A 15,887-nucleotide genomic window follows, 5' to 3' on the forward strand; every position below is an offset into this window, starting at 1 on the left:
TCTTCACTATCATTATTCTGAATTCTCTTTCTGGAATGTTGCCTATCTCCACTTCATTTAGTTGTTTTTCTGGGGTTTTATCTTGTTCCTTCATCTGGTACATAGCCCTCTGCCTTTTCATCATGTCTGTCTTTCTGTCAATGTGGTTTTTGTTCCACAGGCTGCAGGATTGTGGTTCTTCTTGCTTCTGCTGTCTGCCCTGTGGTCGAGTTTTTTTGTAAAATGATTTAGGGTCTAGTCTCAGATCGTTCCAAACCAGTTTTCACCTGCATGTACGTCCCATGGATCTTTTAGAAGTCTGTGCAGGGCAGCCCTGTGCATCACAGAGACTGGTGTGCCGCCACACCAGCTCTCTGACTTAAAAGCCCTCGTTTGCCTCATTTGCTGATTTCTGTGCTGTAAATACTCCCACAGTTGCTGGCATCAAACTACCAGTAGAAACTGGCCCACACAATTCCTGCAGATTTAACCATCCGCTTAGTAGGAGCCAGCTTCTGGGCACCACTAACTTCACAGGACATCTGGTGTCTCTGGCCCTGCCCTCTAAATGCCAGTTGGATTCCCCAAGTCATCATGACCTGAAAAAAGTGTCACCACAGATTTCCAAAACACCTCCCTCAGGGGCAGTACCGCCCCCATGGAGAACCAGTGCATTCAGCTCTGATGGTATCTCTGGTGTAAGTGACCTCACCCAGTTGTAGCTGCTTTACCTGGGTGGGTGTGATTGGTACTCAACCCCTAGGCTGGAACCTCTGGCTGCCTGTTCTGCTCCAGGGAGAAGCTGACAGCACTGAGCAGGACCGCAGTGCTGGCCTCAGCCTGTGGAGCAGCCTGGCTGTTCCCTGCTGGCGGCCAGGAGGAAGCCTGGGGACCCACACTTCTCAGCCCTGATGAGCCCAGGGTAGCCCCATCCCGCCTCTCAGCTCCAAGGCTTTAATCAGAGCACAGGCGCACAGCTCAGAAAAGGACACTCATACGTCAGGGCTGTCCCCTGGGCCCAGTGCCTCTCTGCACAACCCAGTTAGTTCAGCACCTGAGAAGCTAACAAATGGCAGGATTCCTGAAGCGAGCCTCCGTTTCTCAACACCAGAGTGGCCGTGCAGCCTGCATCATGAAGGTGGAGGAGCACATGGCCTGTATGAGGCACAGGTGGGATCAGTTCACGGCCCTGCGAGAACTGAGAGCAAGCTGTCAAAATGGCCCTAAAAACTGACCAGAATATAGGAGGTGGATGCACTCTGCTTTCCGAAGGAAGAACGTGGTTTAAGACCTTTGCTACACAGCATTAAAGGCTCGTTCCTCTCTCCCCTCAGTGTACACTGGACTCGGAAGTGGCCATGAGAGTGGGTGGAGAGTTCTTCTTTGACCCTCAGCCTGCAGATGCTTCTAGAAACCTTGTGTTGATTGCGGGAGGAGTTGGAATTAACCCTCTGCTTTCCATCCTGCGGCATGCAGCAGACCTCCACAGAGAACGGGCGAACAAGGGACGTGGGTATGAGATTGGAACAATCAGACTGTTCTACAGCGCAAAAAACACCAGTGAGCTCCTGTTCAAGGTAAGGGAGGAGCCTGTGTCCCATAGCTTGCTGTGAGCAGACTCGCATCATGGTATTAGTGTCCACGGACCTTTCTTGTCTCTATTCCGTCTTCTCTGCAATAGTTCAGAAGCTGCAAAGGCTGAATCATGTTCAAATGAGGCCCAGGACAATTTAAAAAGCTAGTGCTGAGGAGGCTCCCAGTGCAGTGACAGGAGAGGGCAGGGCTGGGGGCTTGAATCAGGAGGTGGATGAGCAGGAAAGTCACCATGACGCTGGGGTTCCCCAGAGAGTCACGAGGACTACGGGTGGGCTCAGATGGCACAGGAGTAGGTAAGACCCAGCTGGGTATGTGAAACTCCCAGCGGTTGCATCTGTGGAAACTAAGTCCATTTGACAGGAGAAGCGTTTCACTCTGGGTTGCTTTGCAGCTGCAAGGATGAACAAAAGAACAGAAACAGTTAAAAGACACAACTGTGGTCAGTGAAACTGCTGCTTAATTGCCCACGCCTGAGAAAAAGGAAAAAGAAAAAACTCCCGGAGAGTTAGTAATATGCTTGTTAGCATATTCAGATTTCAATTAAAGCCAAATAGCCCTCTGTACTCTGAATGCTCTGGTCTGCTCGGCTGCAAACAATATCTCTCTAAGTAGAGAGCGGAGGGGCAGACGTGTGTGGAATGGCAGTGGAGGTTCAGCGTCCCTGGGGGTGCACATCTGTTTTGATTTTTTTAAATTGTAGTGTGACCAAATATGTTTGACATTCCAGAAAAATATCCTTGATTTAGTAAATGAATTTCCTGAGAAGATTGCATGCAGTTTGCATGTTACAAAACAGACTACACAAATCAGTGCAGACCTCAAGCCGTACATCACGGGTGAGTCCCCTAAAGATGTTTTGACTGTATCCACACCGTTATTTTGTGGATGTGCCAGTTGGTTGAGTGTAGATGCTTTATTGCTGGGAGTTGCTGGCTGGGAATGTCACTACTTGGGGAATTGAGAGACGATTCATCATGGAAAAATACGGAGAGGTTAGTTGGATTTACTTATTATATACAGATCTCCTGCTGCCCATATTAAAATTTATTTTCTGCATTTTTTAGGGGACCTTTGCGTCATCGCCGTAGTATGCATACAAAGAATTATACTCCGGCTTTGACTGAATCAATTCCATTTGCCATTAATAGTAATTTAAATTTCTCGTGGTTTCCCCTCCCTGGGAGGAGTTCTCACAAAGCAGTTTATTTACTTTGCTGAAGGCAGTTTTGAATCTCTCCCAGAGATCAGTATGCTCCCTGGCCCTGTCTGGTGAGTGCATTATGATCAGCAGCCCTCATTGCTTGCCGTGGATTCAGGAAACCTGGAGACGCGCTCTCTGCTTGGGTCCGGCCAGGACACCAGCAGGAGCCAGCATGCTGATGACTCAGGACGTGACCCACTGAGCTTAGTTACTGAAAATAAACACTGTTGCCGAGTTGTGGTTAGTCCTTCCTCTTTTCAGTACAGACCCGTCTGGCTTAAATTGGTGTTTATTCTGTTTTTTGGTAGAAGGAAGAATAACGGAGAAGGAGATAAGATATCATATTTCAAGAGAGACCTTGTTCTACATTTGTGGCCCACCTCCCATGACAGACTTCTTCTCCAAGGAACTGGAGAGCAGCCACGTTCCCAAAGAGCACATCTACTTTGAGAAGTGGTGGTAGGGGGCAGGCGCAGGTGCAGAAGGGTGGGATGGAGGTCCACGAGGACAGGGACACTCTGTGTCCACACTCTGTGATTCGTGGTGGATGAATTTACCTCTACCCAGTCTTAGTTTTTAAGGCTGTGAACTCAGTGACCGGTTGGAGAAACAAGAAAAACCAGCTGACAGACTTAAATGATAAACTTGTTGCAAAAACTTCATTGATTAAACTGATTTTCACTACGTTGACTTTCTTTTATGAATAACTGCTTGATTATCTCATGATGTACCTTGAATTGGTCAATAGGGATTTTCTTTCCCCTTAAGGGAAAAAAAGACATAGACTTTTATTCAGTCATATGAAAATATGGTTTTGTGTGTGAAATGTAGGCTATCTTTAAATTATTTGATAACAACCTGTATATCTTATGTTGAATAAATTTAAACATAATTTCATTTGAAATGCTTTATATTTAATGTCTTAGGGACTTCCTTGGTGGCACAGTGGTTAAGAATCCGCCTGTCAATGCAGGGGACACGGGTTCAAGCCCTGGTCCGGGAAGATCCCACATGCCATGGAGCAACTAAGCCCACGTGCCACAACTCCTGAGCCTGCGTGCCACAGCTGCTGAAGCGTGTGCGCCTAGAGCCCATGCTCTGCAACAAGGGAAACCACTGCAGTGAGAAACCTGCGCAGCGCAACGAAGAGTAGCCCCTGCTTGCTTCAACTAGAGAAAGCCCACGCACAGCAACGAAGACCCAACGCAGCCAAAAATAAATAAATAAAATTTTAATGTTTTAGTTTACCTTATTGTTGCCTGCAGCCTTGCTTCTTCAGAAGTTGGATTTGGAAATAGAAAATTATTAGGAAAACTGCTTTATGGAATTGAACATCCAGCATATTTGCTTCATGTTAATAAACAACCTCAGTATGTATCCTAATTGTTAGTTTCTTCTCAGATGAAACCTTTCCTGGGGTCTGTGTCTTTGGCCACCTGCCTCAGTGCTACACGTGGGAGGCGGCTTCTTGTTTGGGACAAAGGCAAGGATGACTGCCGTGTTCCCTGTTGAATCTGCCTTTAGTGGCTCGGCTGGCTGGCTATAGAAATGTGCTTAGGATTGATTAGGGGGTACAGAGCCAATTCCAAACCCTGTTCCTCTGCCTTTTATTTCATTCTTTTGCCAGAGTTGTTCCTGGCACAGCAGCTTCTCACATACCTGTTGAGTGACTAAAAGAAAGCAACTACCGTTTAATCCCTTGCTAAGCCTGGGGTTGGGAGGTGGTCCCCGGGATGCATGGACAGAGTGGAGAGCATCGTCCTAAGGCTGCTCTGGTGGAACTGCTAGGAAGCAGACTTGACTTCTTATCTCTGTTTAGAGTTTAAAATACCTGAAATAAGTCCCCAGGCTCAGGCCAGGCCCTCCTTTCTGTGACAGGCAGTCTCGGACCATGGCCACTTTCCTGGAGAACTCCATGAGGTAAGGGGGGGTCCGGGAAGAAGGGCAGACCAGAGCCGGAATGCAGGGGTCCGTGGAGAGGATTCTGTTCTCCAGCTGATGAGAGGGCAGGAGACCCTTTCTCCTCTCTGGGGTTGCAGGTCTCACAGGGACTCCAGGACTTAAACACATCACTGACTTGTGGGGTCTGGCGACGGCTAGCATCACCATTCTAGCCTCTGCCCTGTTTTGAATTTTGTTTTAAGCAGGGATCATTTGTCAACTGTTTCAATCCCAGATTTGAATTCCGTGGGAGGAGAGGGGGACCCTTGACCCGACAGGAACATCAGAGTCCGTTCAGGGCAATGATCGTCACCATTTCAGAGGTGAGGGGAACATGAGGAGCTCTGACCTCCCTAAGGAGCCTGAGTCACCCGTTGGCCCCAAAGTGTCCAGGCCGAGGGCTGGCCTTGAGGGCGGAGCATGCTGAGGTTCAAGGGCGTGAGAGCACCACAGGGCCCTTCTGCCCACTGGCCAGGGCAGCTGGTAGTGGGGGGACACCCAGCTACCGAGAGGGAGTCCGCCCCAGGCCTTTCTGTGTTGGGAGTGGAGGTGCCGGGGAGTAGCTTCAGTGTGGCGTGGGACAGGGGCCTGTGTGCCCGGTGTTGTGTCATAGAGCGAGGGCCACCCGTCCTGGAGATCCCAGCTCTGCCCGCCACCCTGCCAGACACTGTCGCCATCTGTAAATCCCTGAGGGGCCAGGTCATGACCTTTGCCTAGACTGTAGCTCCTTCCAGCTCTGTTCTTTCTGGTGCTGAGCGCTGAACAGTATATCTGGTCCACTGTCAAGGATGTCCTTTTGCCCTTGCTTGCTGGGCCAGTGAGAATCTCTTTGGTCCTCAAATTAAGTCCAGCCAGAGTGACTTGGAATTTATAGTGTGGTGGCTGAGAATGTCAACTGGAGAGAGCCTGTGAGCCAGGCTGCTTGGGTTCAGATCTCAGCTCTGCCACGTACTGGGTAGATGACCTGGAGCACGTCACTGACCTGCGTGATGCCTCAGTTTGTAATTACACACACGTGGGCACATAACGTGCCCCTGCATGTGAAACGGAGGTAATAATACCCCCTCCCTTGTAGGGCTGTTATGGGGATTAAAGGTGATGAAACATATGAAGTGCTCGGTGGAGCAGTGCATGAGTGTGAGTGTGTTAGTACTTTGCTTTTCCTCATCCTATTCAGGAAGGATGTAAGAGGCTGGATGGCGCGGGTTTAGTCCACCTGCCTGGAACCTGCACGTGGTAGGGCTCTGTCTTGTTCAGCGCTCATTTTGGCACATGGTAAGTACTTAGTAGATACTTCTTACATGGGTGAGAGGACCTGCCCAGAGCTGATGGGCTGTTTTAAAGGCATTCTTAAGGATCCTTCTGGCCTTATGAGTTTGTGAAAGGATGTTTCTTCTTGGGACATGAGACCCTTTCAGAGTCTACTCAGAAGATAGGTTAAGCTGATGTGTGAGACTTTCTCAAATTTTGTGTTAGAATGAACGCTAATGCTCACCAGGAGATGGATCAAATACCTTGGCCTTTCCCAAATAGTCTGCCATTAAAGGGGCTTTCTCTGAGGCACAGGCACTTCCTCATCCACAGGGTGTCTTTAGGTGGACGAGGAGCTCCGAGATAAGGATGTTCCCTGGGACCCTGTTTCTGGTCAGTAGCCCCTACTCTGAAAGAAAAAAAAAAAAAAAAAAGGTCTTACGAAAATGTTCAAAGATACACCAAAGTAGACAAGGCAGTAGAATTATACCATCCATCACCCAGCTTCACTGATTACCAACATTCTGCTGTTTATTTGTGTCTGCCCTCAATTTTGACGTTTCAGGAGTATTTTGGAGTAACTCCTAGAAATCATGTCATGTCACCTGTAAATTCTTCAGTGTATAACAGCCATGTCCCCTCAGTGTGACCACCGTGCCCTCTTCACACTCAGCACAAGTAACAGTGACTCCTTAGTATCATCAAAACAACCTTCCTGAGCTCTTTTCCCCCCACTGCCTCAAAGTCCACGTGTTGCAATTTGGTTGATATGTCCTTTGAGCTTCTTTCAATCCACGGTCCCCTCTCCCCACCCCACACACATCTCCGTAGACATTTCATTGAAGAAACTGGGGCATTGGTCCTATAGACTTTCCCACATTGTAAACCCAGCCTACTGTATCCTCAAGGTGTCATTGAACATCACCCTGTATCCTCTGTATGTCACATAAACTGGTAAGGAGATCTAGAGCTCATTTAGATTCAAGATTTTGTTTTTCTTTTGCAGGACTACATCGTAAGTGGTGTTACGTATTTTTTTTTTCTTTTAAGAAGATGTTGAGGGTAGGAGTTTATTAATTTATTTTTGCTGTGTTGGGTCTTCGTTTCTGTGCGAGGGCTTTCTCTAGTTGCGGCGAGCGGGTGCCACTCTTCATCGCGGTGCGCGGCCCTCTCACTATCGCAGCTTCTCTTGTTGCGGAGCACAGGCTCCAGGCGCGCAGGCTCAGTAGTTGTGGCTCACGGGCCTAGTTGCTCCGCGGCACGTGGGATCCTCCCAGACCAGGGCTCGAACCCGTGTCCCATGCATCAGCAGGCAGATTCTCAACCACTGTGCCACCAGGGAAGCCCGGTGTTATGTATTTCTGTTGCATCCCAAGGAGGCACCTAATGTCTGTCCCACTTCTAGTGTTTTTAAGATTGATCAGTGGGTTCAGCTTTTGTCAGCCTGATCCCCCCAATGAAAAGTTCTCTATCAGCCTTTCACCTAATTATCTTAGTAGCTGTTGATCATCGTCTATACCTACTATTTCATTAAGGATTAATCGCCCATCTCTATCATTTTTTCTGCATTTATTACCCGTGACTCTTCTAAAAAGAACTTTCCCTCATTGACTTTGCTGTAAAATGAGTCTGAATTGGAAAGACAGAATCAGTGCTTGATTCCTTTTATTCATCAATTAGCCTATTAAGAGTTGGCGTCTGAGCAACCTCCAAAGATTGAAGATGACCAGTGACATTATTTTTTTTAAGTATCATTATGAACTCTTTGGCTTTTTGTACATTTGATTGTTTGCATCCATTGTGTTCAAACTTTCGATGGTTGGCTTGTTTGGGGATGTCCCAGCTGTGTTAGGGGCCCCCACTAAGTCGTGGGGTGTTGATGAGGTTTGGGGCTATTAGAGTTGCAAAAAGTGCTTGAATAAACAGAAAAGAGGAAAAGGAGATGAGTGTGCTGTCAGAAACCCACATGAAGAAAGTGTTTCAAGCAGGACGGACTGGTCAGCTGGGTCATTCTTGATGCAACAGGAGAGAAGTTCTCATGAGCAGCCATTGATGTAGCAACTGGAAGGTCACCGGTGATCTTGATAAGAGGGATGTCAAGAGTGAAACATTGGAGTGGGTGTGGGAACAACTGGGAGGAAAGAAATTGTAATGAGTATGAATCGTTGTTTCAAAGAATGTTAGTGTAAAGGGAAGGAAAAAGATGGGATGGTAACTGGAAAGGGAAATGGGGTCAAGAGAACTCCATTTTTTTAAACTCATTAAAAAAAATTTTATTGAAGTATACTTGATTTACAATGTTGTATTAATTTCTGCTGTACAGCAAAGTGATTCAGTTATACATATATGTGTTCTTTTTCACATTCTTTTCCATTATGGCTTATCACAGGATATTGAATATAGTTCCCTGTTCTGTACAGTAGGACCTCGTGGATCCATCCTATATATAATGGCACCTGCTAACCCCAAACTCCCAATCCATCCCTCCCCCACACCCCCCCTTGGCAACCACAGGTCTGTTCTCTATGTCTGTGAGTGTTTCTGTTTCGTAGATGTGTTCATTTGTGTAGTATTTTAGATTCCACATATAAGTGATATCATATGATATTTGTCTTTTCCTGTCAACTTCACTTAGTATAATAATCTCTAGGTCCATCCATGTTGCTGCAAACAACATTCTTTTTTATGGCTGAGTAGTATTCCATTGTATATATGTACCACATCTTCTTTATCCATTCCTCTGTCGATGGACACTTAGGTTGTTTCCATGTCTTGGCTATTGTGAATAGTGCTGCTATGAATATAGGGGTGCATGTATCTTTTTGAATTATGGTTTTCTCTGGATATATTCCCAGGAGTGGGATTGCTGGATCATATGGTAACTGGTTTTAGTTTTTTGAGGAACCTCCATACTCTGCACCAATTGGCTGCACCAATCTACATTCCCACCAACAGAATAATAGGGTTCCCTTTTCTCCACACCCTCTCCAGCATTTATTGTTTGTAGACTTTTTAATGATGGCCATTCTGACCAATGTGACATGGTACCTCATTGTAGTTTTGATTAGCAATGACAAGTGTCTTTTCATGTGTCTATTTGCCATCTGTGTGTCTTCTTTGGAGAAACGTCTATGTCTTCTGCCCATTTTTCAATTGGATTGTTTTTTTTGTTATTGAAATGTATGAACTGTTTGTGTAATTTGGAAATTAATCCCTTGTTGGTAGCATCGTTTGCAAATCTTTTCTCCCAGTCTGTAGGTTGTCTTTTTGTTTTCTTTATGGTTTCCTTTGCTGTGCAAAAGCTTTTAAGTTTAATTAGGTCCCATTTGTTTATTTTTGCTTTTATTTCTATTGCCTTGGGAGACTGACCTAAGAAAACATTGGTACGATTTATGTCAGAGAATGTTTTGCTTATGTTCTCCCTCTAGGAGTTTTATGGTGTTATGTCTTACATTTAAGCCATTTTGAGTTTTTGTGTATGGTGTGAAGGTGTGTTCTAACTTCATTGATTTACATGCAGCTGTCCTACTTTCCCAACACCACTTGCTAGAGGGACTGTCTTTTTCCCATTGTATATTGGTGTGTGAGTTTATTTCTGGGCTCTCTATTTTGTTCCATTGATCCATACATCTGTTTTTGTGCCAATACCATGCCGTTTTGATTACTGTAGCTTTATAGTGTTGTTTGAAATCAGGTTGTGCCTCCTGATTTGTTCTTTATCTTCAGGATTGCTTTGTCAATTCTGGTCTTTAATGGTTCCATATAAGTTTTAGGATTATTTGTCCTAGTTTTGTGAAAAATGTCATGGGTAATTTGATAGGGATCGCATTAAACCTGTAGATTGCTTTGGGTAGTATGGCCATTTTAACAATATTAATTCTTCTAATCCAAGAACATTTACTCATTTTGTAATGTTTGTTTTTTAAACTTTATTTTGAAATAAGTTTAGATTTATAGAAGAGTTACAAAGATAGTACAGAGTTCCCATACAACCTTTTCCCGGCTTCCCCGAGTGGCAGCATCTTACATATACATGGTATGTTTATCAAAACTAAGGAATCAACAGCACAGTTAAATTGGTACAGTACTATTAACTAAACCAAACTCTGAAAGAATCATTTAGTGGGAGTCCGGGTGGCTTTTTCTAGAGGATGCAAAATTAGTTAACTGTTATTTTCTGAGCACCTACTATGTGCAGTCACTGTCTAGAAATTCAAGATAAGAAAGTATAAGACAAAATCTCATTTGAGGAGTAAGTTTAATACTTTGGGAAACTTTTTTATGATTGAAAGTGGTAACGCTTTGGGGAAAAATGTTTTTTTGCAACTCTGCTTGAAAGAGAGGTGTAGAATGTGGCTGACTGCATGAATCACTGGAGTGATGAGGAGGTGGGAGGGGGCAGTGGGGAAGGTTGTACCCATTCTGGCGACAGTGCTCTGGAGAATTTTTACTACGGGATGCAGAGCTGCAAGTGGGTACATGCGCGTGTGCAGGTACCAGTGTGTGGACACATGCACTGATTGTCAAACAGCATCCAGTCTCATGTGCCTCCGCCTGAGATTTTTTTTAACTTTCTGAATGGAGAACAGCAATTTCCTTCATTCCTGCATATTGTAGACGATCATATCCTGATAATTCAACCTGAGAGCTGTTATTTCATTTTATTTTAAATGAAACTCAAAGAAGTATACTGCTCTCATCTTAGAGAAGTAGTGAGATGTCTTGTCTTTAATATTACTCTTTCCTAATATGCACATATGCAGCAAGCATGGAGATGACATTTAAAGATACCTCCTAACCCACCATCAAATCAAGGCGTGCATTTTAAAATGCTTTGTGCTTAGGAACCCAGACTGGATGTTGAGCAGCTTGATCCAATTGGATCTTGATCCAATCTGAGCTCTTACAAACCCTGCAGGGGCCCGTTAGCCTAAGCTGGTCTCTTCCATCTCATCCCCGTGTCTCATTTTGCTGTGCTCGAGTGTACCAAGATTCTGTCCATTTCTTTTTAATCAATATGATTGTGAAAAATGAAATAATACAAAAGCATGTAAAATAAAAAGCTGAAGTCCCCACCACCACCTCCCCGTGCCACTCCCTCACGTAGAACGAACTTCTGTGTAAAAATCTTGCTGGGTATTCTTTTAGACAGTTTACAGTGCATTAACATGGAATACATATGAAATATGTGTGCTTGTGGATTTCATTCTTTTAACACACTTCAAATTATGGATATATATCAGAATGTACTTTACCGTATGTCTATGAATGACATCTAGATTGTTCCCAGTTTGGGGCTGTTACGATTTGCAGTGAACAAACTTGTTCATTTGGTTTTTATGCACATAATCCTGTATAATTGCTAGAATTGTCATTTCTGGATCAAAAGTTGACTGGTATGGTCAAACTGCTTTATAAAATTCCTAATCGATTTATAGTCTAATGGAGTATGAAAGTACCCATTCCCCTACCTTCTGGCTAATACTAGATATTCTAAGTCTTTAAACTGTTTTTCCTAGTCAGTTGGGTGAAAGTTGCTTTTTTTTTTTCTTATTTCCTGACTGCTCTCTAGCATTTTTTCTTCCTTGAGTGTTTTAGCTACTTCTCTTTCTTCTTTGGAGAATGGTGTGTTCACGTTTTCTGTCCATCTTGATACCTGATTTGTAACTCCTTATGGAATGAATGTTAATCCTTTGTTACATGTATTGCAGATATTTTTCCCAGTCTATTACTTGTCCCTGAATTCTGTTTTTTATAATGTATACCAGAATTTTAAATTTATATATAATCAAATATGTCAGTCTTTTCCCTTGGTTTTTATGGATATACTTTCTTCTGATACTTTTGCAGGTCTTTAATCCACTGGGAATTAATTTTGTGCTGGATGAGGGACAGGGGTCCGACTTTTTCCATGTGGCTCTCCCGTTGCTCAGCACCATTCATCACACTTTTCCCCTGATTTGAAATGCCTCCTTTATCACATACTGAGTCCCCTCACTACTGTTTCCTAAGTCTACTTATTTGTTCCTGCTCTGAAATCACACTGTTTTCATTACTCAAGCTTTTTAATATATTCTGTCATTTCTTCACCACATCTTTTTCATTTTCAGGTTATTTAAACACAAATAGGTTTTATCCATAGCAATATAACTTCAGTTTCATAGGTAAAGTTATAAAGGGGGAGTGACGGGGAGTAGAAGCTCTGGGGTTAACCTGAATTCTATGGTGGTCTGGATTTTGGTGGGCGCTCCAGTATCAACTGAACACTACAGAAGTACTTGGCATTTGACAAGGAGTTTGTTTTGTCTCAGTAAATTACAACATTTCTGTGAAGTAGGCAGTGTGAACAATGCTGTCCCATTTACCTACAGGGGAAGTGAGGGAGAGTGGTTAGATGGCTTGCCCATGGCTGGGAGTGACAAAGCCAGACGTGTGGGACACAGCCTCCTTCCTCTCTTCTTGGAGGACTTTCCTCTCCACAGACTCCGCCTTGGGCTTTTTCCCAAATCCTCCCTGCCGCTAAAGGGTGGGCTCTCCTCCATCTTTTGAGAGAGACTCAATTAACCAGAACACCCCATCACCAGAGCATTTTAGTTGGTGAGATTTTTTTATTATTATTATTTTTTTTTGCGGTACACAGTCCTCTCACTGCTGTGGCCTCTCCCGCTGCGGAGCACAGGCTCCGGACACGCAGGCTCAGCGGCCATGGCTCACAGGCCCAGCCGCTCCGCGGCACCTGGGATCCTCCCGGACCAGGGCACGAACCCGTGTCGCCTGCATCGGCAGGCGGACTCTCAACCACTGCGCCACCAGGGAAGCCCCTCAGTTGGTGAGATTTTTAAATCCCGCTAAGCCTCTCTGTTGTAAGGCGCCTAGAGAGAAGAAACACGGAATGAGAGTGTGGTTGGCTGTGTGGTCTAATGGAAAGAACATGGTGCCCGGCATCCAGAGACCTTGCTTCCTGCGTGACTCACCCCACCTTTCTCCGTAACCTGCTCTCGTCTGTCAAGTAGGTAGGAATGTGCAGCTTAAGTCCCTTTCAGCTTTACCATCCTACAATTTCATGATGGAAAAACGGGCCTTAGGGATCAAGGGGCGGTTGAGGTTGGCCGTTCTGATGAGCGATGAGCAAGGAGCGTCTTAACTGTCTTCAGATATTTGATTAATTGTTGCAGTGACTATTGTTTGCATCTCCAGTGTTGACAGAAGAAGAAGAAATTGCCTTGGACTGAAGCAAGGGAAAAGTTTGGTTTGATGTAGAGGGCTTTTGCACTCTACCGGTGATTAAATTCTGGAGTTGGGGCTCCAGAGAAATGGTGGAATCACCATTAATAAGAAAGAAAACTGACAACATTTGCCTATTGGGGCTCCAGATGGGCTGGACTGAGACAGGGGGTGAATCGATAGTTCCCTAGCTTCAAGAAAGGGAAGTTTTGGACAGTTAGCAACTTAGGCATTTTGTGGATCCAGAAACTGGCAAGCTTGCTGGTTGTCTTTCCTTCCAAGATGAGTTTCTTGTTATTTTCGTTGAAAAGTCAACAAGATAGATGGTACCTAGCACTGAAGGTTCACGGACACAGGTCCAGTACAAGAAGCATTTTAATACTCACTCTGAAAAGTGAAGTCTATTTCTTACCATCATTGAGCCTTTATGTTACTTAGAGGCAGCAGAAAAATCCAAAGCCATATTGGGTTTGATGACTAGTGAGCAACACATTTAACTATGGAAGTGTAGATTTTACTGCATTAGTTAGAGGGTGGAATACTTTTCTTCTTTCACCAGTCAGCCAACATGGGGTCTGTGTTTTTAAACCATCTTTGGATTGAATGAATCCCTTTACCCCATTTCTAAGACACAGTTGCCAGCCACGGCTGTAATTGCCAACATCACCATTAGAATCGTTTCGGGGCAGAACTTAGGCTCTGCCCCCAGACCCAGGATAAATAGTTCCCGTTATGCAACCACACCCCTCACCTGTGATGTCTCCCCAGCCAGCTGCTTCTGGTTCGCAACAACTCCTCTCTCCCCAAATTAAAGATACGTTCTCTGGGTCTTAAGGAAAGTATCAAGATTTACATTTCAATGACTTTGTAGAATAATGTTGAGATTAGTGGTTCAAATCCTGAAAACGAATCCATGAGAGAGGTTCTAGGAAGGTCCTAAACAGAACAGGACAGGATCACCGGAGTGTTCATTATTCTTTTTTTGTTTTTAAAGAAGATGTTGGGGGTAGGAGTTTATTAATTAATTTATTTATTTTGGCTGTGTTGGGTCTTTGTTTCTGTGCGAGGGCTTTCTCTAGTTGTGGTGAGCGGGGGCCACTCTTCATCGCAGTGCGCAGGCCTCTCACTGTCGCGGCCTCTCTTGTTGCGGAGCACAGGCTCAGTAGTTGTGGCTCACGGGCACAGTTGCTCCGCAGCATGTGGGATCCTCCCAGACCAGGGCTCGAACCCGTGTCCCCTGCATTGGCAGGCAGACTCTCAACCACTGCGCCACCAGGGAAGCCCCGGAATGTTCATTATTCTGAGGAAATGCCTTTGACAATGACAATGCTTGCTTGGTTCCAGTGTGACTGGTAGTTTCAGCCCCTCTTCATTCTCCAGTCCACTGCAGAGTCTTCAGAGCCCGCCCTCAGACTCCTCCTCCACACTAACATTTATGTAGCACCTACTGTGTGCCAGCCAGTCTCCAAGCACTTTGCATGCATTCATTTGATTCTCACAGCTATCATCCCCATATTACACAGGGGTAAGTAACTTGCCCAAGGCCTCATGCCTGGGACTGGGGTCAGGCTTCTAGCCAGCACCATGGCCCCAGCATCCACGCCCTTAGCCACCAGGCACGCTGCCTCCCCGGGGACAGCTCCCCCGACCTTGGCCTTCAGGTCTCAGCCTCAACGCTGACCTCCTCCACAAAGCCTCCCCAGCCGGCTGCACCCTCCGCCCCACGCCCGTCTTCACGGCCCCCTGAGCTTCTCCACGGCCCATGTTAGTGCAGTTACCACTCCTGCGCAACTGCTGGGTGTCTGCTGTGAGCTCCAAGGGAGCCAGGATTGGCTCCGTCTCCCCAGCACACGGCACAGTGGATAGGAGCTAAAGCCACAGGTCTGGGGAGTGAGAGATCTGGCCCCTCGTGCCCACGTGAACGCACAGGGGCTGGGGAAGCCAGCGCCTGCCAGGTGCAGGGCCCAGTGGCCTATGGCCCGTGAGCTTTGGTCTGGCTGCTGAAGCGACGCCAGGCAACAGGAACCCGTGGGGAATACCACCTTACTTCCTCTTCTGGGGACAGCTACCTCAAACCCAGGCGAAGGTTCGTTGGGTCCTGACCTTGGATCTGACGGGATGCCGTCACTCTGGGGCAGGTACGGGAAACCTGGACTCCCCTGGGAGTCCGTCCCGTGCTGCCCACCTGGTGCCAGCACCTCCAGCAGGGCTGCGGGAAGCAAGGGTCATGCCCAGCTGCCTCCAGCCTGTCCCCTCACCAGCCGTCTCACGTCATCTTTAATCCCATCTGCTGCTCTCGGCCTGCTCAGGGGAGCCCAGCAGGACAGTCCCCAGGGCCAGTACGGCCCTGCACTGGGTGTGGGTGGTGAGCTTTGCGTCAGCGTATTCCTACTACTAATAATAGCCCACTGATTGCTTTGAGAGCTCGTCCTGAACTAGGATGATTTGTGGTTTAGAACGGGCCGTGATTAATACGTTTAGATTACAGATAAAACATGCTTCATAAGAAATGAATTAGAATGTCTCCTTCTCATGTTTTCTTGAAGCCAGTCCCATCAAGCATAACTCTAAAGTATGATCCAGTTAGAAGTCTGAAAAAATTCAGACAAGGATTGGACTGATGGTCAGTGTTTTGTTACTTATAGGCCACTAACTTTAAGACTCTAAACGTTATTACAATGTTTCTGTTAGGATG

At 45.8% G+C, this 15,887-nt stretch overlaps 1 protein-coding gene across 2 annotated transcripts in view; it reads left to right on the forward strand.

Annotated features, from left to right (window-relative positions):
- The window catches only part of OXNAD1 (oxidoreductase NAD binding domain containing 1), a 55,745-nt gene extending 51,717 nt beyond the window's left edge, over positions 1-4,028 (forward strand). For both annotated transcript variants that reach the window (XM_022561758.3, XM_022561759.3), the window contains 3 exons: positions 1,314-1,556; positions 2,303-2,411; positions 3,085-4,028. In XM_022561758.3, coding sequence (XP_022417466.1) covers positions 1,314-1,556; positions 2,303-2,411; positions 3,085-3,239 — 507 coding nt within the window. In that variant the 3' untranslated portion in view covers positions 3,240-4,028. The remainder of the gene's footprint in view (positions 1-1,313; positions 1,557-2,302; positions 2,412-3,084) is intronic.
- Positions 4,029-15,887: the final 11,859 nt, after the last annotated feature.

Source organism: Delphinapterus leucas, chromosome 4 (assembly GCF_059928025.1).
Source record: "Delphinapterus leucas isolate spDelLeu-1000000601 "Yukka" chromosome 4, BTC_Dleu_Yukka2, whole genome shotgun sequence".
Taxonomy (NCBI): Eukaryota; Metazoa; Chordata; class Mammalia; order Artiodactyla; family Monodontidae; genus Delphinapterus; species Delphinapterus leucas.